This window comes from Microtus oregoni, unplaced genomic scaffold (genome assembly GCF_018167655.1).
Source record: "Microtus oregoni isolate MIOR12 unplaced genomic scaffold, Mior012 000014F_ref0000157, whole genome shotgun sequence".
Classification (NCBI taxonomy): domain Eukaryota; kingdom Metazoa; phylum Chordata; class Mammalia; order Rodentia; family Cricetidae; genus Microtus; species Microtus oregoni.
In genome coordinates this window covers 12,976,116-12,997,154 of record NW_024543073.1, presented here as the reverse complement: position 1 = coordinate 12,997,154, position 21,039 = coordinate 12,976,116, and the positions used below count along the sequence as shown (strand labels likewise).

Sequence of the window (21,039 nt, the reverse complement as noted above, 5' to 3'; positions counted from 1 at the left end):
TTGGAAATCACTTCCTGGATGTTCTCAGAGCTTGAGTAGGACCTTTAAATGTCTCCTTTGGGTTTCTCCTAGGGAATTTGCTCTTCAAACTGTCAGAGACTGACAGTAGCCGTCAATGGGAAAATGTGTAGAGAGCTAACTTGCAGCATATGATACATACACAGGGACCCTGCTGACCACAGTCTCTGGCCTATCGTAAGTCAAGCCTAACCAAAGATCCTTGTATCCTTAGAGAAGGGAGAGGGCAGACTGTCAAGTGGAAAACCTCCAAACTGGCCCTTCGGGACTGCAGGGAAGGAAGGGGACTTTTGAGCTTTCTTTGGAGGGGTGCACCCACCCATTTAAATGCACTTTTCAGTCAATGCAGAGAAGCCCTTCTTCTGGGCTAGCTGAATAGGGAATCTGAACAGATATTTGTGCTATCCCAGGGCAATCTTGAGATGCAGCTGGTTCTCATATTTGGCAAAACCGAGTCAACACCATCCCTTAAGAAACTGCCCCCTCCACAGTCTTGATATGATTTTTTTTTTTGACAGCTGCTCTTATCTCCTGAACCATAACACACACAGATCTCTCTGAAGGCAGGTCACAGAAGGAGAGAAATAATTAGTCTGTTTGACAGGTCGGACAAGTGGAAAAACAGATAAGATGGGAAGAAATAAACTTGTTTCGAGGATTACTGCGGGCTCCAAGGTAGTCGCTCCACCACCATGACTTGGCCCCTACCCAGAAGGTATGGGACTCAATGGGGGGTAGGTAGAACACTGTGCTGGAAGTGCCACACCTGGTTCTAGAAATCGCTCCTGGGTGACTTCTCATATCTCACAGTGATGCTCTGAGGGAGCATGGGTAAAGGAAACCAACTCTTGGCTGCACAGCCAAGATCTGGATGCTAGCCATCTACCCCAGTCTGTGCCCTTAACCTAGGTCTTCAATGCCCTTCCAAGGTAAAGCACTCACATTCTCTGAAAGGGACAGTAGGGATCACGAAACTCTAGCGGGTGGCTCAGTTCAATAGTTATTTCCCAGGTCAATCCAGATCTAAGCCTTCCTGGATTTGCTAACAAGGGGTTGCAAAATTCCCGTGGAAAGGCTGAAGAGTCCACTGTTAGTCTATGTGGGCTACAGAGTTTGTCAGGGCTACCTATCTCTGCTGTTGTAGCATGAAAGCAGCCACAGATGATAAGTCTCATGAAAAGACATTGTTGTGCTTCTGCGCTAAAAACCTTATTTATATATTTCTGATTCCTAATTTAATGTATTATCATTAAAGCTCTAATGTAATATAGTAAGTAGTAAGTATTTTTTTTTAAATGAAACAGGGTGTCACGTAGCCCAGGCTGGCCCTGAATGCACTATGTAGCCAAGGGCCAAGGAAGATCTTGATCTCCTGATCCTTCTGCAACCACATCCCAAATTCCTAATAGCTGGGATTATAGGCTTGTGCCACTGGGCCTGGTCTTCAGCAGTCCATATGTATACAAGAACAGATCCAGGAGAAGAATCTGTGGTTCAACGTGGAGAATTCTGGAAATATTTGCAATCATTACAAATGGTTGTTATGGGAAACACGGGGGAGGAAATGATAGCTTCAGCCTTTCCTGATATTTCTACTACAATGGAAGAGAATGAAACTTCAGGCTATAATGAGACTTCAGAATAGAATGACCCCATCAAACTAACAATTTTCACTGATAAAACTACTGGTTACTATCTAGAGTATGTGCATGTACACTTAACATTTTTGTCTTACTAAGATAGGCAGACACAGTATGTCTAAAGTGTGTCTATCCAGAATATTAGGGTGAGGGGAACTGCCGGCTGTAAAGCTGGAGGGGGGGGGGCGATATCAGCAAGAAACAAATGGGCTATCTTGTCTATCTTCAAAGGCAATGGTTTAATTCCCTTTCTTGGGTCATGGTGCTGAGCACCACGATAGAACAGCATGGCTCAGCCCCAGGCCCTCATTTCTAGCCATCAGCTGGAGAACTGATAACCTATTTCAAAGGCTGTGGATAGAAGCCTGCTGGGTCCAATCCTCGTGAAATGTATGTTAAAAAACATAACCAAAAAGAGCACTACACATCTGATTTTCCATTCCCAGTTATTGATGACACACGTTTTCCGGGAGAAGATTGGCACATGCCCTGGTGATGCATTTACTGAAGCAAATTAAGAGTTTCAGCTTTGCAAAACACAAAAACAAAGACTAGCTACCTATCCTAGTGTATATGCTGTTCAAAATCACACACACACACACACACACACACACACACACACCAAATAATATTGCTCTAATGTGCTGCAGCTATGTCCTACATCAACTAACAGATGTTGCCTACACAGAAAACATTAGCAAAAGCCTCAGATTGCTCCAGAGAACATTATTTCTTGTATATTGGCAAAAGCAACACACACGCTCTCTAACCTGTTCCCAGCCTCTCCAGCGGATTCTGCCTGAGAAGCAATGTAATCAGATCCTGGGCATCTGGAGGAGGGGCCTCATCCTTTTCAGGCCAGTTGATTTCATCTGGAAGGAAGAAAAGTTGTCTATAGCTTTATCGCTCAAAGGGTAGTATAGTTCCCCCAGCCCGGACACCCCCAGGAGGACTGTCAGACATGCAGACTCCTGGGCTCCATCCTGGTCACACTGAACCCAAACCTACATTTTAAGATCTTCAGTTGACTTCTACATAGCCAAGTTCGGACAATATTATTTTACAAGGTACAAAGAGCACCGTTTTGTTTTTTTTTTCCCAAGGTTAAGGAAGATTAGATTATTTCAACAAATAGAACCTATCATCTACTTTATTCCTTGACAAAACCATCATTCACTTATTTCCGGTGACAGAAATAGCCCCTCACAAGTCACTCCTTCTGCTTTTTAGGAAGATTTAATAAAACAGAAACTGACCAGTTCCGTGTCAAGGGCTTACCCACTGGGGACCATCCAAATGTAAGATTTTCTCACTAGCCTAAGCTGAGAATTTGGTCCTGGCTACCCAGTTCTTTAGCTCCACGGAGGAAAAGGTGATTTTGCAGAAAGTAATTATTTCTAGAGACAAAGGTAAAGTCCAAATGTGAAGGCTGAAGAAGAGAAAAACCCAGGGAAATCATAGTAAAGGGAGTATTTAAAGTCTGTCAGATATATTAGACTACATTCTTGTTCTAAAAGAGTTTGCCTGGAGATAGGTATGCGTGCTCGTGCGTATGGAGATGCAATAAAAACATGAGTTATTTTTGTGTGCGCCTGCCTCTAGCTTCCTCGGCTGCAGTTAAATCTGATTTGGAAAATAAAACATGAATATGCATCAGAGCCGTAAGGCATCAAGAACAAAGCCAGCATTTGCTGCTTGTGTTAATTAAACAGTTGATTCCCCTTGCCATTCAGGCCTTGGTCTGTCAGAAAACAGCCTAGTTATAAATCCATAAACAGCTCCGATACTGTAGAAAGGGCTTTCAGGCTGCAGGCAATTCAACAAATCTACTCTGTTAAAGTTTACAAATATGCCTGGCTTGCAAAGCCCATGTCAGAAAATAATAGTACGATTAAGGACTTTTCATGAGCAAAATGAATTTACCCCCGTTTCCATTGCTGGCTGTCATAAGTGCAGTGCAGGGTGGAGCAGAGGTGGCTGATGGGGATATCGGAGATAACCTTTCAGGTAGAGAAGCCTTTTCTGTCATCTGTGCATTAAGGGAATTTATAAAATCAGCCGGAAGGGGAGCAATGGCCCCTGTTTAATTATCATTTAGGTGAGCCACATGCTCCATGACAATAGTTAGGGTCAGCGTGCAGGTCAAGATCTAAAGGTTATTGAATTTTAAATGAAAGATGAACAGCTGCTATAGAAATAACATTACACATCACAACTACCAGCGAAAGCATTAACAATCTGCAGATTCAATTTCCTGCCTTCCCATTCTCATTATTTATTATTTGGTAGACATTTGTTTTAGGGTTTATTACATGTTTGCTAATTTCTTCATTGCGCCATTAGCCATTTTTCCCATTTATGTAAATGTTGCCCACATTAACCTTTTCTTCCCTGGTGCTACTTTCCTATTACGAAAATAAAGACCAGCTAACAATGAAAGCATTTGCAAATCCCATACCAATTGCTTTTGGATAAAGCAGTAGACAATTGGAAGTTGAACACACCACTAGCCCATTTCCAAATTCCATGTTAACAAAACTTCCTCAGATCAATTTCAACACACATCACTCTCTCGGGAACGCAAGAGTCAGTTGTGTGTTTCAATAAGCGAGTTCTTTTAATTTGTTGGCTCCAATGTTTGATAAAGGTTAACATTTTAGTGACACACAACAGATTTACATTAAGTAACTGTTTCCCAGTAGTGACGTAAAGATAAGTCTTGATATTTACCACTGATGACTTGTCCAAATAGCTCTTCTGGAGTGTCCCCAAAGAAAGGCACACATCCAACCAGAAATTCATAGAGGATAATGCCCATGGCCCACCAGTCCACAGGCTTCCCATAGCCCTGTCTCAGAATCACCTCGGGGGCAATGTATTCAGGTGTACCACAGACCTAAAGTGAAATTGCAATATTAGAATAATTGGAGTATTAGACATGAATTGAAACGAACAAGATGACTAAACAATTATTCTGCCTCAAATACACCTGCTTACCTACAAGGAAACACATGGACAGCGACCTCAAGAACAGACATTATAATGCTTAGTTTCAAACTGAAAACCTAATCTGTGCATAGCTTTATACAATACTAAGAACTGGTTTTTTTTACATTGAAATATAATAATGCATATTTAATCTGTCACTATTAAAGGTAGCTCAATTACGAACCGAACTGATGCTCGCTGTGGTTCTATCAGAAAGGCATGGCAGTTGCGATGGGTTTACCTTAAGTAACTTCACAATGAACAGATTGTGGGCACATGGTAATGAGGCATGCTTAAAACGAAATGGGCCATGGCTCGGATTTTAGCAGCCGAGATTGCGCAATGCATCATGAGCTCCACGAGTACTCTATTGAGACTCCTGAATCCCTTACAAAAACAGTTTTCCATTTGTCTCTCTCACGCTCTCACTCGTGCGCAATTAGACCGTTCATCTTGCTAATAGACCTTAATGCTAGGGGAGGAATGTAGGGGGAGCGGACAGTTCAGGGAGGCCCGGGGAGACAGATGGGAACAGTTTGCACTTTATTAAATGCGAGGCTTATACAGACATCCAAACACCAGCACTAATGTGGAGAGAGCCTACGCAGGTGGATTCTGAATTCACTGGCTGCGGTGAGCTTTATATCTCTCTCCACAGACAGAGCCTCCGCCAAGCTTACCTGTTTATCTAGGAACTCACGGGCATCCTTCTCAATGTGACCTTCATAGAGATTGGTGGTCATGCTCATCAGCCCCACTTTAGATAAGCCGAAGTCGGTCAGCTTTATGTGCCCCATGGAGGTGACCAACAGGCTGGGGGACAGGAGGACAGAGAGCACGACAATCACTTTAAAGCAAACGCCGTGGTTTTAGGTGCCCCTCTTTCCCCCTTTAGTTTCTAATACATCAACCATACTGTAAAATGAAGCCTGGTAAGAGAGGGCATCGGGCAACGCTGTAGATTACTGGCCTTTGAGAGCCGGGCATAATTCAGAACATAATTCAGGGCCAGAGCTAAGGTTCCGCTCTATGTGGTGGAGCAATCACATATAATATCAGCATTTTTGCAACACTTAGAGACTCTAAAACCTTAAGCATGGAACGCTGGTTCCTTTCCATTTTCATATTTATTTCCATCTATGGCCATACCACCTGATTGTACCTGATGTCAGATTTACTTTATTTTTAAAGTTATGTGTATACGTGTGTGTATGGGGGAGGGGAGTGGTCGTGTACATGTGAATAAGGTTGCCCATTAAGTCCAAAAGAGGGCATTGGAGCCCATAAGGATAGAGGTGGAAGAGTGAACCACCTAATAAAGGTGCTGGGAACCAAACTCAGGTTTTCTGTAACATCAGTACTCATGACCACCAAGCCACCTTTCCAGCCATCTCTTTCCATTTTCAAAATAAGAAAACAGAGAAGAAATAATCCACAATCCTACAGCATACACCAGGAATTTAGGCAAGTAATCCATTCATGACTAAAACGAGATACAGATTAAAAAAAAAAACCTGGACAAAAAAACCATAGTTTTTCATATTTCAACTTCCAGCTTTGATTTGAACTTCAACTTATAAAGCTTGCGTTTATTAGTTAATGCAAAGAATTTATATTTGAATATATTAAAAGATTTCACTGTAAGTGAATAAATACCATTATCTCAATTAAAAAGTAAAAGTAATAGAGGATTTTTAAGGAGCTCCTAGAAAGAGGGCCGGGCGGTGGTGGTGCACGCCTTTAATCCTAGCACTCAGGAGGCAGAGGCAGGTGGATCTCTGTGAGTATGGGAATAGCCTGGTCCACATAGTGAGTTCTAGGAAACCCATGGCTATATAGAGAGACCCTATCTCAAACAAACAAAAACAAACAGATAAAAGCTACTAAAATGAATTATGCCAAGATTCTAACAGTTGTATATGAAATTGTTCTTCCCCTTCCCTGGGTTTTCCAAGCTTTCCGATGAGCGTGATCTTAGTTTGTCACACACTTTTCAACACACTTAGCAGCACCTCTCATCAGTGCAGAAAGCATGGAATATTCCATACATGATGCCAAGATGAACAGCTTGGGAAAATCTACCCACATCTCCAATCAGAGCCTACAATGAACTCCAAACTAACAAAGTATGAGTGAAATAGAATATCCTAACACGTATATGGCCATGGCAAATGTAAGGCTCATCTAAGTATGATGCCAAATACCAAACACGCCAGAAGACAGCACTATTCTACGTCACTGTTCAAAGATTATATGATAAAAAGGAAATTAATTCTAGCTTTGGAGTCATTTTCCCTATTTTTCATAAGTTCTCATTGTAAACACTGTAGTTTCTTTCAAAGATTGTATAGAAAAATTACCATTAAGTTACTATGAAAATAACTCATATTTTATATTAAAGAGAATTTTTTGAAACATGCAAATAGCCTTAAAACAACTTCAGGCAGAAGAAACTGTTCAGTATTATGTAAAAGAAGACATTTGTTTAATCAATGCACATACTTGTCCGGCTTCAAATCCCTGTGCACAATGCCATAATTATGCAGGTACTCCAAGGCCAAGACCGTCTCAGCAAAGTACATCCTGGCCATATCAACTGGGAGAGGGCCCATGTTTTTCATTAAGGTTGCACAGTCTCCCCCTGTGAAACATAAGACATAAACTCAGTAAGAACAGCAAGCAGGATTAATGAAGACTAGCGCTGTAGACTACGGAACTTCAAAGCAGAAGGATCGCCTTCCTAAGAGGAGGCTTTGTGAAGGCGTCATGTTTCTCATGAAGCTGAGGAGTGAAGAAAGCAGTGTGACTCTGTAGTGAACTGTGTTCTGATAACCTCTAGCAGCATTCGTGATGATAGTACTAATTTACAATGTACCGGTGTAAAACACAGATGCTAGAATTAGACGGCCGGGGTGGACGCCCCTTGGCTCTGAGCAGCTGAGAGCTCTTAGGCAAATGAGTTTGGTGGTCTTGCTTACTTCAGTGCAAGGTCAGGTTAGACATGTCACCCTTTTATAGCAGAGGCTCTCAACCTGTGGACCGCAACCCCTTTGGGGTGGAAGAACCTTTTCACAGAGGTTACTTATCAGCTAATGTAAATGATTCCTAACAGTAGCAAAATTATAGTTATGAAGTGGCAATAAAATAATTTTATGATGGGGGCTCACCACAACATGAGGAGCTGTATTAAAGGGTTGCAGCATGAGGAAGGTTGAGAACCACTGCTTGCTAGGATTATTTATTTGAGACTCTTTCTGTGACAAGGAATGAGGACACGGCCTCACACATATCAAATGTGATAAAGAGTCACTATAGCAACAACCACAACAGTTCAAAAGCAAGCTGCTGGTGTGGTAGGAAGAACAATGGATGGAACTCAGGCAAACTGTTCGGGCTCGGTCTAGTACTCAGTTCCCTTTCTTGGCTGTCAATCCCCTTAGCTGCAAGACAGGAAAGGTTTAAGTAAAAATCTCTACTATTTCTTAGAGATTTACAGTGAGGGCACCCCTCCAAATACAGATCAGAGCTTAAACCACAGAGAGGAGGGTTCGTGACTCTGCTGACCTATTTACTAACTTTATGTCAACAATGATGAGGGTGGATGGAAAGTCTCAGAAATTTAATGGAGAGAGAGAGAGAGAGAGAGAGAGAGAGAGAGAGAGATTACTTTGAACATTTTAAATGCACACCACAAACTGTTGAGAAGGCTGGGCATGGTAGGTTGGACATGCCAGTAACCCTAGCACTCAAGAGACTGAGGCAGAAAAATTATAAAGTTTGAGACCTGCTTGGCTATAAAGAAGATTGTCTGTTTAAAAAGACAAAAGACGGGGAAATGTGAAGACTGGGAATACTGGCTGGATTTTTAATTTCCTACCATAGGCTAAAAGGGATGTATTTGAAACGCACTTTTTAAGAAGACTAATTACGATGAACACGTTTTATGATGTGTGATAAAAGGAAGTGGGAAGAAAAAGTCCTATCACCTATATTCCAACTTTAATGACCAATTGCAGGGAGGCAGTTAGGATTAAAAGCTATTAAGAAAAGAAAACAACCTTTTCCCAAATAACACTAATTTCCCCTTTGTTATAGTCACAGGCACTTTATGAGCAATTACCAGAAGATAATGCCTGGGAATTCAGCCATCTCATGGCTGGTTTCAGTTCCTAGGTGGGGATAGCTGTTATGTGGTACAAGGGCAGCTTCAGTGACAAGGACATCTGGGTGTAGGCCCTGGGCTGTGTGCGTGCGAGAGTCATGTACCTTCTACATACTCCATGACCATGCACAGGTGGCGTCTCGTTTCAAAGGAGCAATACATGCTGACCACGAAGGGGTTCTCCGCGAAGGTGAGGATGTCACGTTCCACGAAGGCCTGCTGGATCTGGTTCCGAAGGATGAGGTTCTGTTTATTGATCTTCTTCATGGCAAACCTCTGCCGGGATTCTTTATGCCGAACAAAGTAGACCGCCCTGAAATGGAATACAGGAAGATAGAAGGTAAGGATGCTCATGGGATACACAAGCCCCACAAGACCCTCGCTTTTGGGGTTTATAACAGCTCAAACTAAGTTGCCACAGCTGAGCTGGTCACTTGGAAACATCCCATTCTAGGCCAAAGTCCTTTGATTAGATTGATTTTCTAAAAAAATTCCTTTAATAAAGATCATACATAAAGCATCAAATTTGCCTTTGCTGCTCCAAAAGGGGGCAGACAGTCCCCAGAGTGAGCTATCTCTCAAGAGCTTAGCTGATGTTTTCAGTTTTTCCACAAACAAAACAAAATCCGATATATAAATCAGAACTGGAAAGAATTAACAAAATTACACACAGATCACGAGCAACGTCCTTTCTAGCATTAGACATATGTTAGGCACGTTTTCTGGACTGACTAAAGCAGTAATTTTCTAAATGATACCCTTGGGATCTGCAAAGAGGACCACAGCTTCTTAGAGACGCTGGTCTCCAATTGAGAGTAATTACTTCCCATGGAATCTCCAGATAAATGAGAAGTGTGTGCGAGGATATTTGAGATTGTTCTGCAACCAACAGCAGCATTCTTCCCTCACTGCGGACTCCTCATGCACACCCTCTATGAACTCCAGCAGCAAATACATCTCCCAACATAACAGGGGAGGGACAGTCAGGGAGTGTATGTCCCTCCTGGCCAAGCTATGAAGCCCTGTACAGTATACAATGAATAGACTAGGCCACACTCGGTCTTTGCTATGGCCTGGTCCAGACATCTCTAGAAAGACAGGGAAGCCCCTCAGGCCTGGGATGACCTGGAGAAAGGAGTACTTAGGGGCAGGAGTCCTAAAAAACTCCACTAAGAAATAAGCAACAAGGAAAAGGCCCAGGCCTTACAGGTCACCCCACTTATTTTCACAGAAGGGCAGCTTTGACCTTCCAAAGGCAGTGTTCAAGTAAGTGATCCCCTAAAGAACCACTAAGACTGTAACAGGCTGGACATGCTGTTCTGAGAACAAAGGCATTGATTAAATAAGTAGTTTATCTAAAAAGCCACTGATCCTGGCAATTATACATACATATGTACACACACACACATGCACACACACACAATTGATATGCCTTCCAAAACAAGGAGTTATGTGAACTTAGATGTGTTTTCCACCAGCGAGCTCAGTATCTCTGAGCAAAGAAGGCTGAGACGCTTCGCTCTCTACTGAACCAGTCACTGGGGGCACTGACATAAGTCTCCGTATATTCAAATCTCTTTCCATACATATGGTGTTCAACTAGGGACTGTCTTTTCTCTCCCACCTGTTTTATATTTTCATCATATCCCTCTCTTTTCTTTGTTCACGGTATCACACATCTGTGCTTCTCTATTGTCTTTGGCCTTGCTCCCTTTCTTCATTTACTTGGTTTCCTAGTTTTTCGTTTACTCTATGATACCAAGGAAGGTCTCTTCGTGACCCTCCTCAAAATGACCTACTGAGCCTCCGGCTACTTTGGTTCACACCATAAAACAAAAGCACATGAGAGTCGGCCAGCTCGACATTTGGTAAAAGCTAAGTTAGGTGTCTTCTCTGGGGTACCTGGATGCTGGGCTCCTAGAGGCTGTGTTTATTCCTTCTCCTGTTCTGTGGTTTAGACTTGATATCAACATTAATTCAAGCACATGGGAAGAAGTCTGAAGATTAGACCTTCACGGTCATCCTTGGTCAGCAAATCTGAGGCCAATCTGGGCTCCATAAGACTCCATTAAAAAGATTAGCTAATACAGATAAACAGTTAAACCAATAGTTATGAATTTAATGTTAAAAATCCTCACCGATTAGTGTTTGACCACCTGGTCCCCAGAAGGTGGTGGTGTGTGGGGAGATCGTGGAGCCTTGAGGAAAGAGGGTGATTGGATGGATCAGAGGTGGTGTCTGCTTCCTGGTTTATGCAAGAGGTAACATGTGTGCAGCAAGCTGCTGCCAGTACGGAAGGAGTTCAGTCACCCATACCTCCCCTGCCATGCGGGACTGAGCCTCTCTGGAACAGGAACAAATCCTTCCTCCTCCAGGCGCTTTCCTCACCTCTTTGGTGGCAGCAAAGAGAAAAGTAGCTAGTAACTAAGTAGCCGATGAAGTGTAACCATGACAACCAGAGGCTCTGTGTCACTAATAAGTGTTTTGGAAGGTTTCAAAAGATGCAGGTGACTCAATAAAATTCCTATTGGTTTCAGTGGGAGTGAACTTTCGAAAAGCTGACAAGACATTCAGAGGCCGACACTCAAGACTACCCTAAATCTCAGCTTCACCTTCAAAGCTGGGAAGCAGAACCCATGCGCTCTAAGTACGGCTCATATCAACTGTCTTCAAAGGCCTCAAAAACCTAGACAATATACACATACAGGTTAAACTTAAATGTTTACCATACACGCTTTTCTAAAAATTCCCTATTATTAGCAACTTTTAAATTAATGAGCTGGCTAGTACATAGCTCTACATCTGATGAAAAGCTTCTACTGTAATCTCCCTCTTAAAATCACTGGTTGGGATAAAATAAAAAGTCCAGATATTGAAAGTGGCATCTAATCATGATGACGACAGAATATGGAGACAGTCACAGAGGAGTACATAAAATGACCTGGCCACCCCCCCAAATATGATACACACTGGTGAATATTCGCTATTGAAATGGATGTCTGAAACGAGGGATCTATTTTTAAATCAAATCAAGAACTTGAAATAGTAACACAAAAATGATCCCTTTTTATAACAGCTCACCTCATCTTCCAAGTCACCTAGACCATAACTTGCCTTCCAGCTTTTCCTTCACTATTTCACATTAAGTTCAGTGCAGAGGACCCTCAGACCTGTACTCCGAATTTTACACTGAAACTATCATGAGGTTGAGGCTTTGATTTTCAACCAAGTGTTGATCAAGCTGCTGGAGGACTTGAGATTTGCTGTTGCTCAAAGTCTTGTGGTTGAGGACTTGTGGATCATTTCTGCTATGCTGGTCACTGATCATGGGGCCTTGAACATTTCAGGCAAGGAATCTACCATGGGGCGATATCCTCGGTCTCTATTTTATGTTCTTATATTTCTGTTTTGCTTTTGGAGTATTATTCTTAATGCTAAAACTTATTTAGTAGTAACTGTATATGCCACATACATCTGTTATCTTTTGATATATGGCAATGTTCTAGATCCACTTTCATCAGTAGAGAGCAAGACCTTGAGAAAGAGACCAACGGATGAACAACTAACACTGTTGAATGCACTCTGAATGTCCTAATGACCCAGCACTGCACTGTCTGCTAAGGCTCCCTATTTGTTTCCTGGCCCCCAGCATTGCTTGGTTGGACAAGGGCATTCTGTTTTTTCCACCACAGCTAAGCCCGAGAGTGGGAAATGACATGGTGGAAAGGCAGCTGGAGACCCTTGCCCTCCAGGAGCCAGATGTCTCTCTGCCTATGTAAGGTAAGTAAAGTAAGGCGTGGGAGAGGGTCCCTGAAACCCAGCGAGCACCTGTGTCAGCAAGCATGACTCTGAAAGCCCAGTGCACAGATGAGAGCCAGCAGATCCACAAGTGCAAGCAGGAAAACATCAATGGGACATAGAAAGGAAGGGCGATCATAGCATGTGCAAACGGCTGTGTGTCAGCTGGCCTCCATGGCTCTTACTAGTAAATGTCTCTGACCCTTGAGGGGTGAGTGTGTACCCAGGACAAAAAGAAAAGTAAAATCGGGGAGAACTGTTGTAATGTCAAGTGTTTCAACAAGTGAGTCCACGTTATTCTTTTAGCCTTGTGTAGTGGTACACACCTGTAATAAGAGGATCAGGGGTTCAAAGCCAGTCTGCTCTACATGGCAAATTTGAGGCCAACCTGGGCTAATCCAAAGGGGTAAAAATTTCTTTAAAAACATTTGAGGTCATGGCTTAGAAAGCCAATCAATATTCAACAGAAAGAAGTTAGATCTTTATTCCTCAAATGGGATAACAAAGTTTTAACCAAGGACACTTGGAAGGAGAGGAGAACTCTGCAGGAGGCTCTGTGGCCCTGAGAGCCTCTTCCACAGATATCAACAATCTCACCAGGTTCTTGCAGAGAGAACACAGACACAGAGGCCAGATGAAAGGATTTACTAGCTTCCATCTTCAAAGAGTACTATGGCATGATCACACGTATGGTCAGCATAACAAGACAGTGCTGTGTGTCTTACCATGATTTTATCATGAGAGGGTTAGCGCCTAACGCCAGCAGCAGTCGGCGAGGACCCAGTCTATCTGTGTTTCTCTGAGTCACTGATGTATATAGTGACACCCTGTTACACAGATACCCAAGACAAGAGGAAGAGCCCAGATCCTTGACCCATCTAAGGGTCTATTTGTTCAGCTAGACGGAAGAAAGCATCATGGCTGGTTGAACTGACAGGGGTAGCTCCATTCCAATTTTAAATTAGAAATAATTCATATAGAAAGGAAATCTGTCAGAAATGTAATGAGATATTACATCCGAGAAGAGAAGAGAGGAAAGTGGTTCTGGCTGATCAGCAGAGGCTCCGATGGGCAGCCTGTGAGCCCATTAATGACTTGGCCTGCATCCTGGGTGTTTACTAATTCACAGCTTGTTTAACTTCTTGTATATTCCCCACCATTCCCCAAAGTGTGATACACCTCATCTACTATACAGTGGTTTAATTGCACTACAAATGAGTTTACTCAACCAATTAGAACTCCAAATACTGCTAAAAACATGCCCAAGATTTACAAAAGTCTTGCTTCTCAGAACATCTTACTCCAGAATTCATTTTACTGCTGAAAAACAGCTGAACAGGGCTCCAACCCTGTGCCTGCAAGATCAACCCGCTGGCTTTTTCCAGAAAGATTAAAAAAAAAAAAACAACACAAAACAAGCTGCAATAAACAAAGGAAAGGCATATAAAATTGCATGCTAGAAAACTTTCAGTGAGGAAAGCAAATATTGCAAAAAGATAACATGTAAAAGCATTCATGGGCTGCATCAGGAAACATGCCATTTGACATAATCCTGAAAGCCAGTGAGGCATAGGGAGGGCTCACAAATATTTAAGTTCTTTGTGAAGTTAATGGTGTGGAAAATATTAGAGGTGAAAAACCAGTTAGGAGAAACATCCCTTGCGGCACAATAAAAACCACTTTCTCATCTGCTCCTCTGTGGATAAATGACAATAAATGTCTCAGGGATAATTTATTGCTCTTCATATACAGATGGAATTGGGATTAATACTTAATTAAGATAGAATTCTTGGGCAATCTAAAATGGATTAGGTCATAGTTTCCATGTTAATCGCCCTTCTATACTACTTACTGGTAACTCAGAATTTACTATTTACAATTTGCTATGGTCACTATTTACTCTACAGCCTGGGAAGGAAACTGTCTATTGCAGTGGTGCTCAACCTTCCTAGGCTTTGACCCTTTAATACAGTTTTTCATGTGGTGATAAACATTATGAATCATAATGCATATATCCGATAGACAGAATATCTGATCTTTGACTCCTGCAAATGGGTCATTTGACACCCAATGGGTCATGAATCATGGGTTGAGAACCCCTGGCCTATAGAAATGGATCAAGGAATTCAACAAGAGGGTATCAATGGTTCCCAGCATAGAAAAACAGTAAATGTTTAAAAACATGAAAACACTAACTCTGATGTCACCGTCACACAGATACTGAAAAACTAGTGTGTTACAGGGTACAAAAATGTGCCATGTGTGTGAAGAGCATGTCAACGGATAAAACACCAAAAAATTAATTAAAAAAACAAAAGTTGGAAAAGCAGTAGTGATGCAAGCCTCTAATTCTGGCACTCAGAAGGTAGAAACAGAAGGATTAGAAATTCAAGGTCATCCTCAACTACACAGAAGTTCAAGGTCAGCCTGGATTACGTGAGACCTTGTCTCAAAATTTTTGAGAAAAGAAAATCCATTATGAAAAGGGATACTAAGAATTGGGGGAAAAAAGTGACAGGAATTTAGTGCCCACTGGAGAGTGAGAACGTGTTCTGAAGACATTTGGATGACTCCAGAGCATACCTCTCTTCCTTCAGGAATAAAAATCGATCAAGGAACAAATGCTATCTGTGGTTTTAGTGGTTTATCCAATTTAATAAACATGCTAGTATATGAAGTCACATGTGTGTGGCGTGTTTCACACAATATATAACACGTATATCAACCAAGAGTCAAATGCCTTTCAGCAACAAGCACAGATTTAGTCATAGAAACAGGAATATAGAACATTTTTCTTCTACTTTATAAAATCTTTCCGATCTTCTAAAATAAGTCCTGGGTCACCAACTATGTCTTTAGTTGGGTCTTCATGTGACTTCATGTCACTTCAAGTGACTCTGGCTTCATGTTATACCCAAAGGGGAAGAAGTAGCCTTCTAAAACACCAGTCCCCGACAGCATCTACTAAGCATAAGGTAAAAGTAGAAACCAAATGTCGTACTCAGGTTCGCTACAATATGCTAGAGGGCCTTGCTTGGATTACTCACCCATAGGCTCCATTGCTGATCAATTTAATCGTTTCAAAATCACTCTCTCGGGGTTTCCTTCGAAGTCTCAGGGAAGTATTTGAGCTCTAGGGAAGAGAATGTGAACAGATAAAATGCAGTTTCGATTTGGAGACACCATAATACGGTGCTTAACCCGAAGACTATGGTGTTCTCAATAGCGGACCTGGGACCAGCTCCAAGGATCTCACTGCCCCAGCAGCAACTGAGCTGCGGCTCCTAGCGAGTCCCTAGTAGCTTCATTTAAGCAAGCCCGTGATGCCAAAAGAATACGTATGAAAGCTTCAGAAGCTTAAGTTTCATCCTGGTCCTGCATTTTAATGCTAAATCTAAAATGCCAAACCTTCCCTCTGCTTTCATTCAGAAAAGGCCAGGACAGCTGTCACCTGTGCTAGGGGAGAATGCAGACTCTCCAATCCTGACCAGACCATATCTTTTTCATTCAGTGGACTCCCCAATCCTGACCAGACCGTATCTTTTTCACTCTGTGGCACTCTACAGATGGCAGGTGACAGTTTCTTAGATGTGGAACGCCTACTCATGTTTTCCAGAACTCTTACTATGTCTTAAATACCGCCATTCTAAATGACAGCTCTCTAAACAGTTTAGCTTAATGAACAGGAATAACCTTGTCGCTTTGAGTCTCTTGTGCCTCATTCATCTCAGCAGCTGCTTAGCTCCACCAAGTCCAGAATTCCCTCTCCATCATTCTGGAAGACGCCATGATGTTGGGGTGTGCACAAGTCTCTCCTGTCAGGACGGCATCTCTACCCCCAGCACTCTGCTCATCTTTAGAAGGCTTGCACACCAACTCCTTACCTTCTTACTCTACTTCAGCTATTTCCTTATCCTGTTACCTCTACTCAGAAAACAGAACCAGTCCCTGGCCTTAGGGCTACTTGACCTCCTCAATCCAAACAGCTGCCAGTCTCTTGCACTTCCTCTTAGCCTCTGGCTATAGGACCTGAATCTTATCACGACTTCATCCACTTCCCTGGCTTCCTCTCTGGAAGCAAGTCAAGCTGGGGACCACTTGATGGCTCTGCACAGGCCCTCTTAGCTCATTAACTCTTCCTTCCCATCACTGATGATGAAATCACTCGGATCTGCCAATGGAAAGGCTTGCTCCCTCCAAGCCTGAGTACTGCAGACTACAATCGCCAGTTTAATGGTTCTTGGAAATTTCAAAGGAACTGCAGTTTCAACACATCTCAACGGTAAAAGTTATGATAATGAAATTAGCATAGCCACTGTCAATTAGCACTTAACTATGGGACACTTCCCTGGCCACTACACATGGAACATTTCATCTAGCTTTTATCCAGGCAGAGAAGCTGGGGCTCAGAAAACTCCTTCCCCTGTCTAGTATGCACACTTTGTAAGAGGTCATTCATTTTCAAATCCAGGCAATCTGGATCTAGAGTCTGGGTTCTCAAACCTCAGACTACAGAACATGCTCCCACCTTCCTACCCACCTGGCTTCATCCTGGCTTCTCTAAGGGTGCTCACTTCTTAGGAGAATGTCCCCGGTCATCAGGAACTCTCCCCAGTGCCACCAATGCTGCCTCTTAACTGGCATTCCTGTATCCCTTTTGCTTCCCTGTTTACTCCCTCCTCTCTCATACGCACATTCTCCTTCATTGCTCAGTGGCTTCCCACGATCCTTAAAAAGAGGGCAACCTGCCAGGAGGTGGTGGCGCCTGCCTTTAGTTCCAGCACTTGGAAGGCAGAGACAGGTAGATTTCTGAGTTCAAGGCCAGCCTGGTCTATGGAGTGAGTTCCAGGACCGGCTCTAAAGCTGCAGAGAAACCCTGTCTCAAAAACCTAAAGAAAAAAAGCAACCTGACAAATGTGAGCAGGACCCTACTAACTAGTTTCCTTCAAGCTCTCCAGCTCTGGAGTCTTCTAAGCTGTTAGCCCTAGATCCACCTTGCATCTGAAGGGTGTGTGCTTCTGTACCTTTATGTCCTTCCTATTCCTTTTCCCATTTCAGCTCAATGGCCATGCCCTTAGAAAATCTTCTGAGACTGGCCATCTCTGAAATCTATTCATGGAATGATCTACTAGCTCATAGTTCATGGCCATCTTTTCTTCCCAGATGTTATTCATTCTCATAGCTGCTATTTTGGTGTGTATGATGTCGTTTTATAAATTTCTGCCTTTTCTTAGGAGTGGGGCACTAAAATGATATGTTCGTGCTTTGCCCACAGACAATAAACATTTATGGAATAAAGTAATTAACACAGCCAAAAATCTCCAGATGCTAAGAAACAGAAGAACCGGCATCGTATCTCATCAGGAAAGATACTTACACTCAGTGATTCATCCGTCTCTGGTGTTTCTGCTGTCCCGCTATCATAATTCCCCAACTGAGCCATTTCTAAGTTAAAAAAAAAACAAAGGAAAAAGAAAAAGATTATTGAAATTGTATAAGGAGACAAAGCCAAAAACAGAAGAGAAAAAGTTCTCATTATTTAAAAAGAGAAAGAACATTTTGGTCTCTACACCAATATGCATACTACAGTCCAAAAGTCAAGAATGGCAGCTGCCATTTTGAGCATGTTCTCCTAACACTTTCTCTGGGTCTCCAGTTTTATGACTAGTCAGACCTGGGAGCATGGGCGGCTGGGCCTCTGCTCCAGTGAGCAGCAGCCACTGGCTCAAGCGCAGTCTACCTTGCAAAGCCTTGGGTAAGCTGGCAGTTTTGTCTATAATCCAAGAGAGGCAAGCCTTCCCAGGCTTTAACACACAGCAAAGATGCATTGGCTACAGTTTGGAGATGATTCTTGGTTGCAGGGACCAGAAGAATATATAATTCATCAGAGGTGATAATGTGCTATGAAGCACGATTAATAAAAACTCTGGGTCAGAAATTGGGGTTCAACCTAAAGATCTGCAGAGCAAAACAGCCAGCCACTGTTTTTGCTACAGTGGTTTGCTACAGGTCCTACTTGGACCTCACTTTGAAATGGCGATTCTACCTCCATGAATCTCAGACTGAGACTGCATTCTGAGAGCTGTCTCTTTCTGTTTTACAATCGTCTCTAGGGCTGGGATTAAAGGCATGCACCACCCGATTTCTATGGCAACTAGTGTGGCTATGGGATTAAAGATGCCTGTCATTATTGTTACTGGGATTAAAGGTGCGTGTCATTGTGGCTACTGGGATTAAAAGTATGTGTTATCATAACCTGGTCTGTAAGGCTGCCTAGTAGGGCTCTTTTCCTCTCAGATCTTCAGGCAGGCTTTATTTCTTAAAATGCAATGGAAATGCCTCTACACTGGTGGGTACCTGGGGATGGGGATGAAAATACTTGGGCTGTCACTTCCTAGCTGAGTGACTTTTTAGCTGCAGGTTCTTCTGAAAGACGCGAGCAATATTATGTCTCAGAGCTTTTCTGAGTAGTGTGTGTGCCACTGCATGCAATGCTCTTAGCGTAGTCATTAATAAGAATTAAGTGCTCATTCAATGTTGGTTGTTATTTATTAATTACATTGTTCAGAGTAGTCAGTTCTGGGCTAGATGCCCAAGCTTGACACCAGCTTAAGTACTTCCCTGGTGGTCTAGTTAAAAGTGACAAAGGCATCTAATGTCTAATTGCTCAGCCCGTGGCTTGGAGAGCATCCTTGAGTTTACACAAGTAAATGAGTGAGCCTAATTTATTCAATGTTCATCTTCACACTATCTTTAAGACATGTTTTATTAATAAGGACTATGAAAGAATTTTCTCCAAAAGCATTTTTAATTTTTCAAAACTGAATGTGTTACCAAAAAGTTATAGTTTTTTTTTTAAGCTGTTTTGTAAGCATTTAAGATTGCTTTTTGGGCCTTTATTTCCTGTCTTCTGGGAGCAGCAATTATTCATAACAGAGAGAAGACGAGAAGGCACACTGGAGTACTGCCTGTAGGGGAAAACGTACAAATTCCGGGTTCTGCAACAGCTGGACAGTGGTGCTAAAGTCTCCACTTTAGGTACGGGTGAAATTTCTGAGTCAAACTCTGCTGAGAGCAAATGCTTTCTCAGTGTCACAGGAATGACTGAGACTTGAGTTTGACAAGCACCGCAGATACTCAGACTTGGTTTGAGGGGCTCTCAAGCAATGAGATGAGCTCTGGTACTGGGTAGCAGAGCTAGCTATAGGGATTTCTATTTGATACACAGATACTGTGCTGTCCCACACAGAGATCACATCTATAGAAGAGCACTCCTGCTATGTGACTTGTTTAATTTTATGGAGACACAAAGTAGCTTATGTATTTGCCCCTAGAGGACCACAGTCTGGCCTAGACCTCATTCCTGTGAACCAAAGGACAGTCCAACTTTGTCTGTGTTGATGTTATGAAGAAAAGGAAGGAAAAGTATCTCAAGGTTTGTCATCAAATTACCTGGAGACATCACATTTTAAACATTAAAATACATATTGGAAAACTATTCTCCAAATGAATCATGAAAATTATTTGGAGTATAGAAAAATTCCCAGGGATATATTTACACAACTCAAATGTGTGAAAGATCACTACTGTTTTTTTTTTTAAAAAAAACATCTATTTAGATATAGAAGAGAACATAACATTATTCATGTGCCAAAGTTCTTCCTGTAGTGACATTTACTGCCAGGGCGGAAACCCGCACAGGACTCACTGGCTGACAAGACACTGGCCGATGCAGCCTTAGCAATGTCGCGTGAAGAGTCACCCTAACAGGCTCTGGCAGCCTCCGCTCTCCAATTGTTTTAGAAAAAAAAAAATTAAAAGATGGTTCTGTTTTAAACAGAATTTCGGCTAAATAACTGTTATCTGGGAAATCCATATTATTTGTAAACAGTGGGCAGTAATGGGATGGAGCCAGGAGTCAGCGTTCGAGGCAGGAGGCTAAGCCATCATTTTGTAATGCCTGAAGAGATTTTTTAAAACTCATCTAAATACCATTAAACATCTGCCCTTTTTATTTCATTGATTTAAACCGTTTCTGAAGACTCATGATTCCGAAAGGTAAAGATGGTAATTTAAAAGCCATGGGAGAAAATCTCTCCCCAGGGAACTTTTCAGAAAGGCAGCCACCAGTCTCGGTAAGTGATGAATCTGTTGTGGTTCACTTTCAGTACAGTATAAATTTATCTGGCATTATCTCCCAGAAATGCATGCATCATTTCCCTAGAAGCAAAGATACAACGTCTGCAAGAGCAAACAAAGCGGGGAGAGCAGGAAAGAGCAGGGCAGAAAGCCGAAGGCTCCCTAGCTTTGGACAGAAGAGAAAAGTCTCTGCGCCAACATTTACCTCCATCACAAACAATTGGGCAGGTTAAACACTGCAAATTCAATTTAATGAACCAGGAAGACAATTTGGAGATAGGGTGTCAATGGCTG

At 42.3% G+C, this 21,039-nt stretch overlaps 1 protein-coding gene across 12 annotated transcripts in view; it reads right to left on the bottom strand.

Annotated features, from left to right (window-relative positions):
* Mast4 (microtubule associated serine/threonine kinase family member 4) overlaps positions 1-21,039 on the bottom strand; it is a 579,791-nt gene that overhangs the window by 32,135 nt on the left and 526,617 nt on the right. For all 12 annotated transcript variants that reach the window (XM_041663594.1, XM_041663599.1, XM_041663595.1 and 9 more), the window contains 7 exons: positions 17,984-18,051; positions 15,654-15,739; positions 8,913-9,121; positions 7,149-7,287; positions 5,327-5,459; positions 4,389-4,554; positions 2,429-2,530 (listed from right to left, as the gene is read on the bottom strand). In XM_041663594.1, coding sequence (XP_041519528.1) covers positions 2,429-2,530; positions 4,389-4,554; positions 5,327-5,459; positions 7,149-7,287; positions 8,913-9,121; positions 15,654-15,739; positions 17,984-18,051 — 903 coding nt within the window. The remainder of the gene's footprint in view (positions 1-2,428; positions 2,531-4,388; positions 4,555-5,326; positions 5,460-7,148; positions 7,288-8,912; positions 9,122-15,653; positions 15,740-17,983; positions 18,052-21,039) is intronic.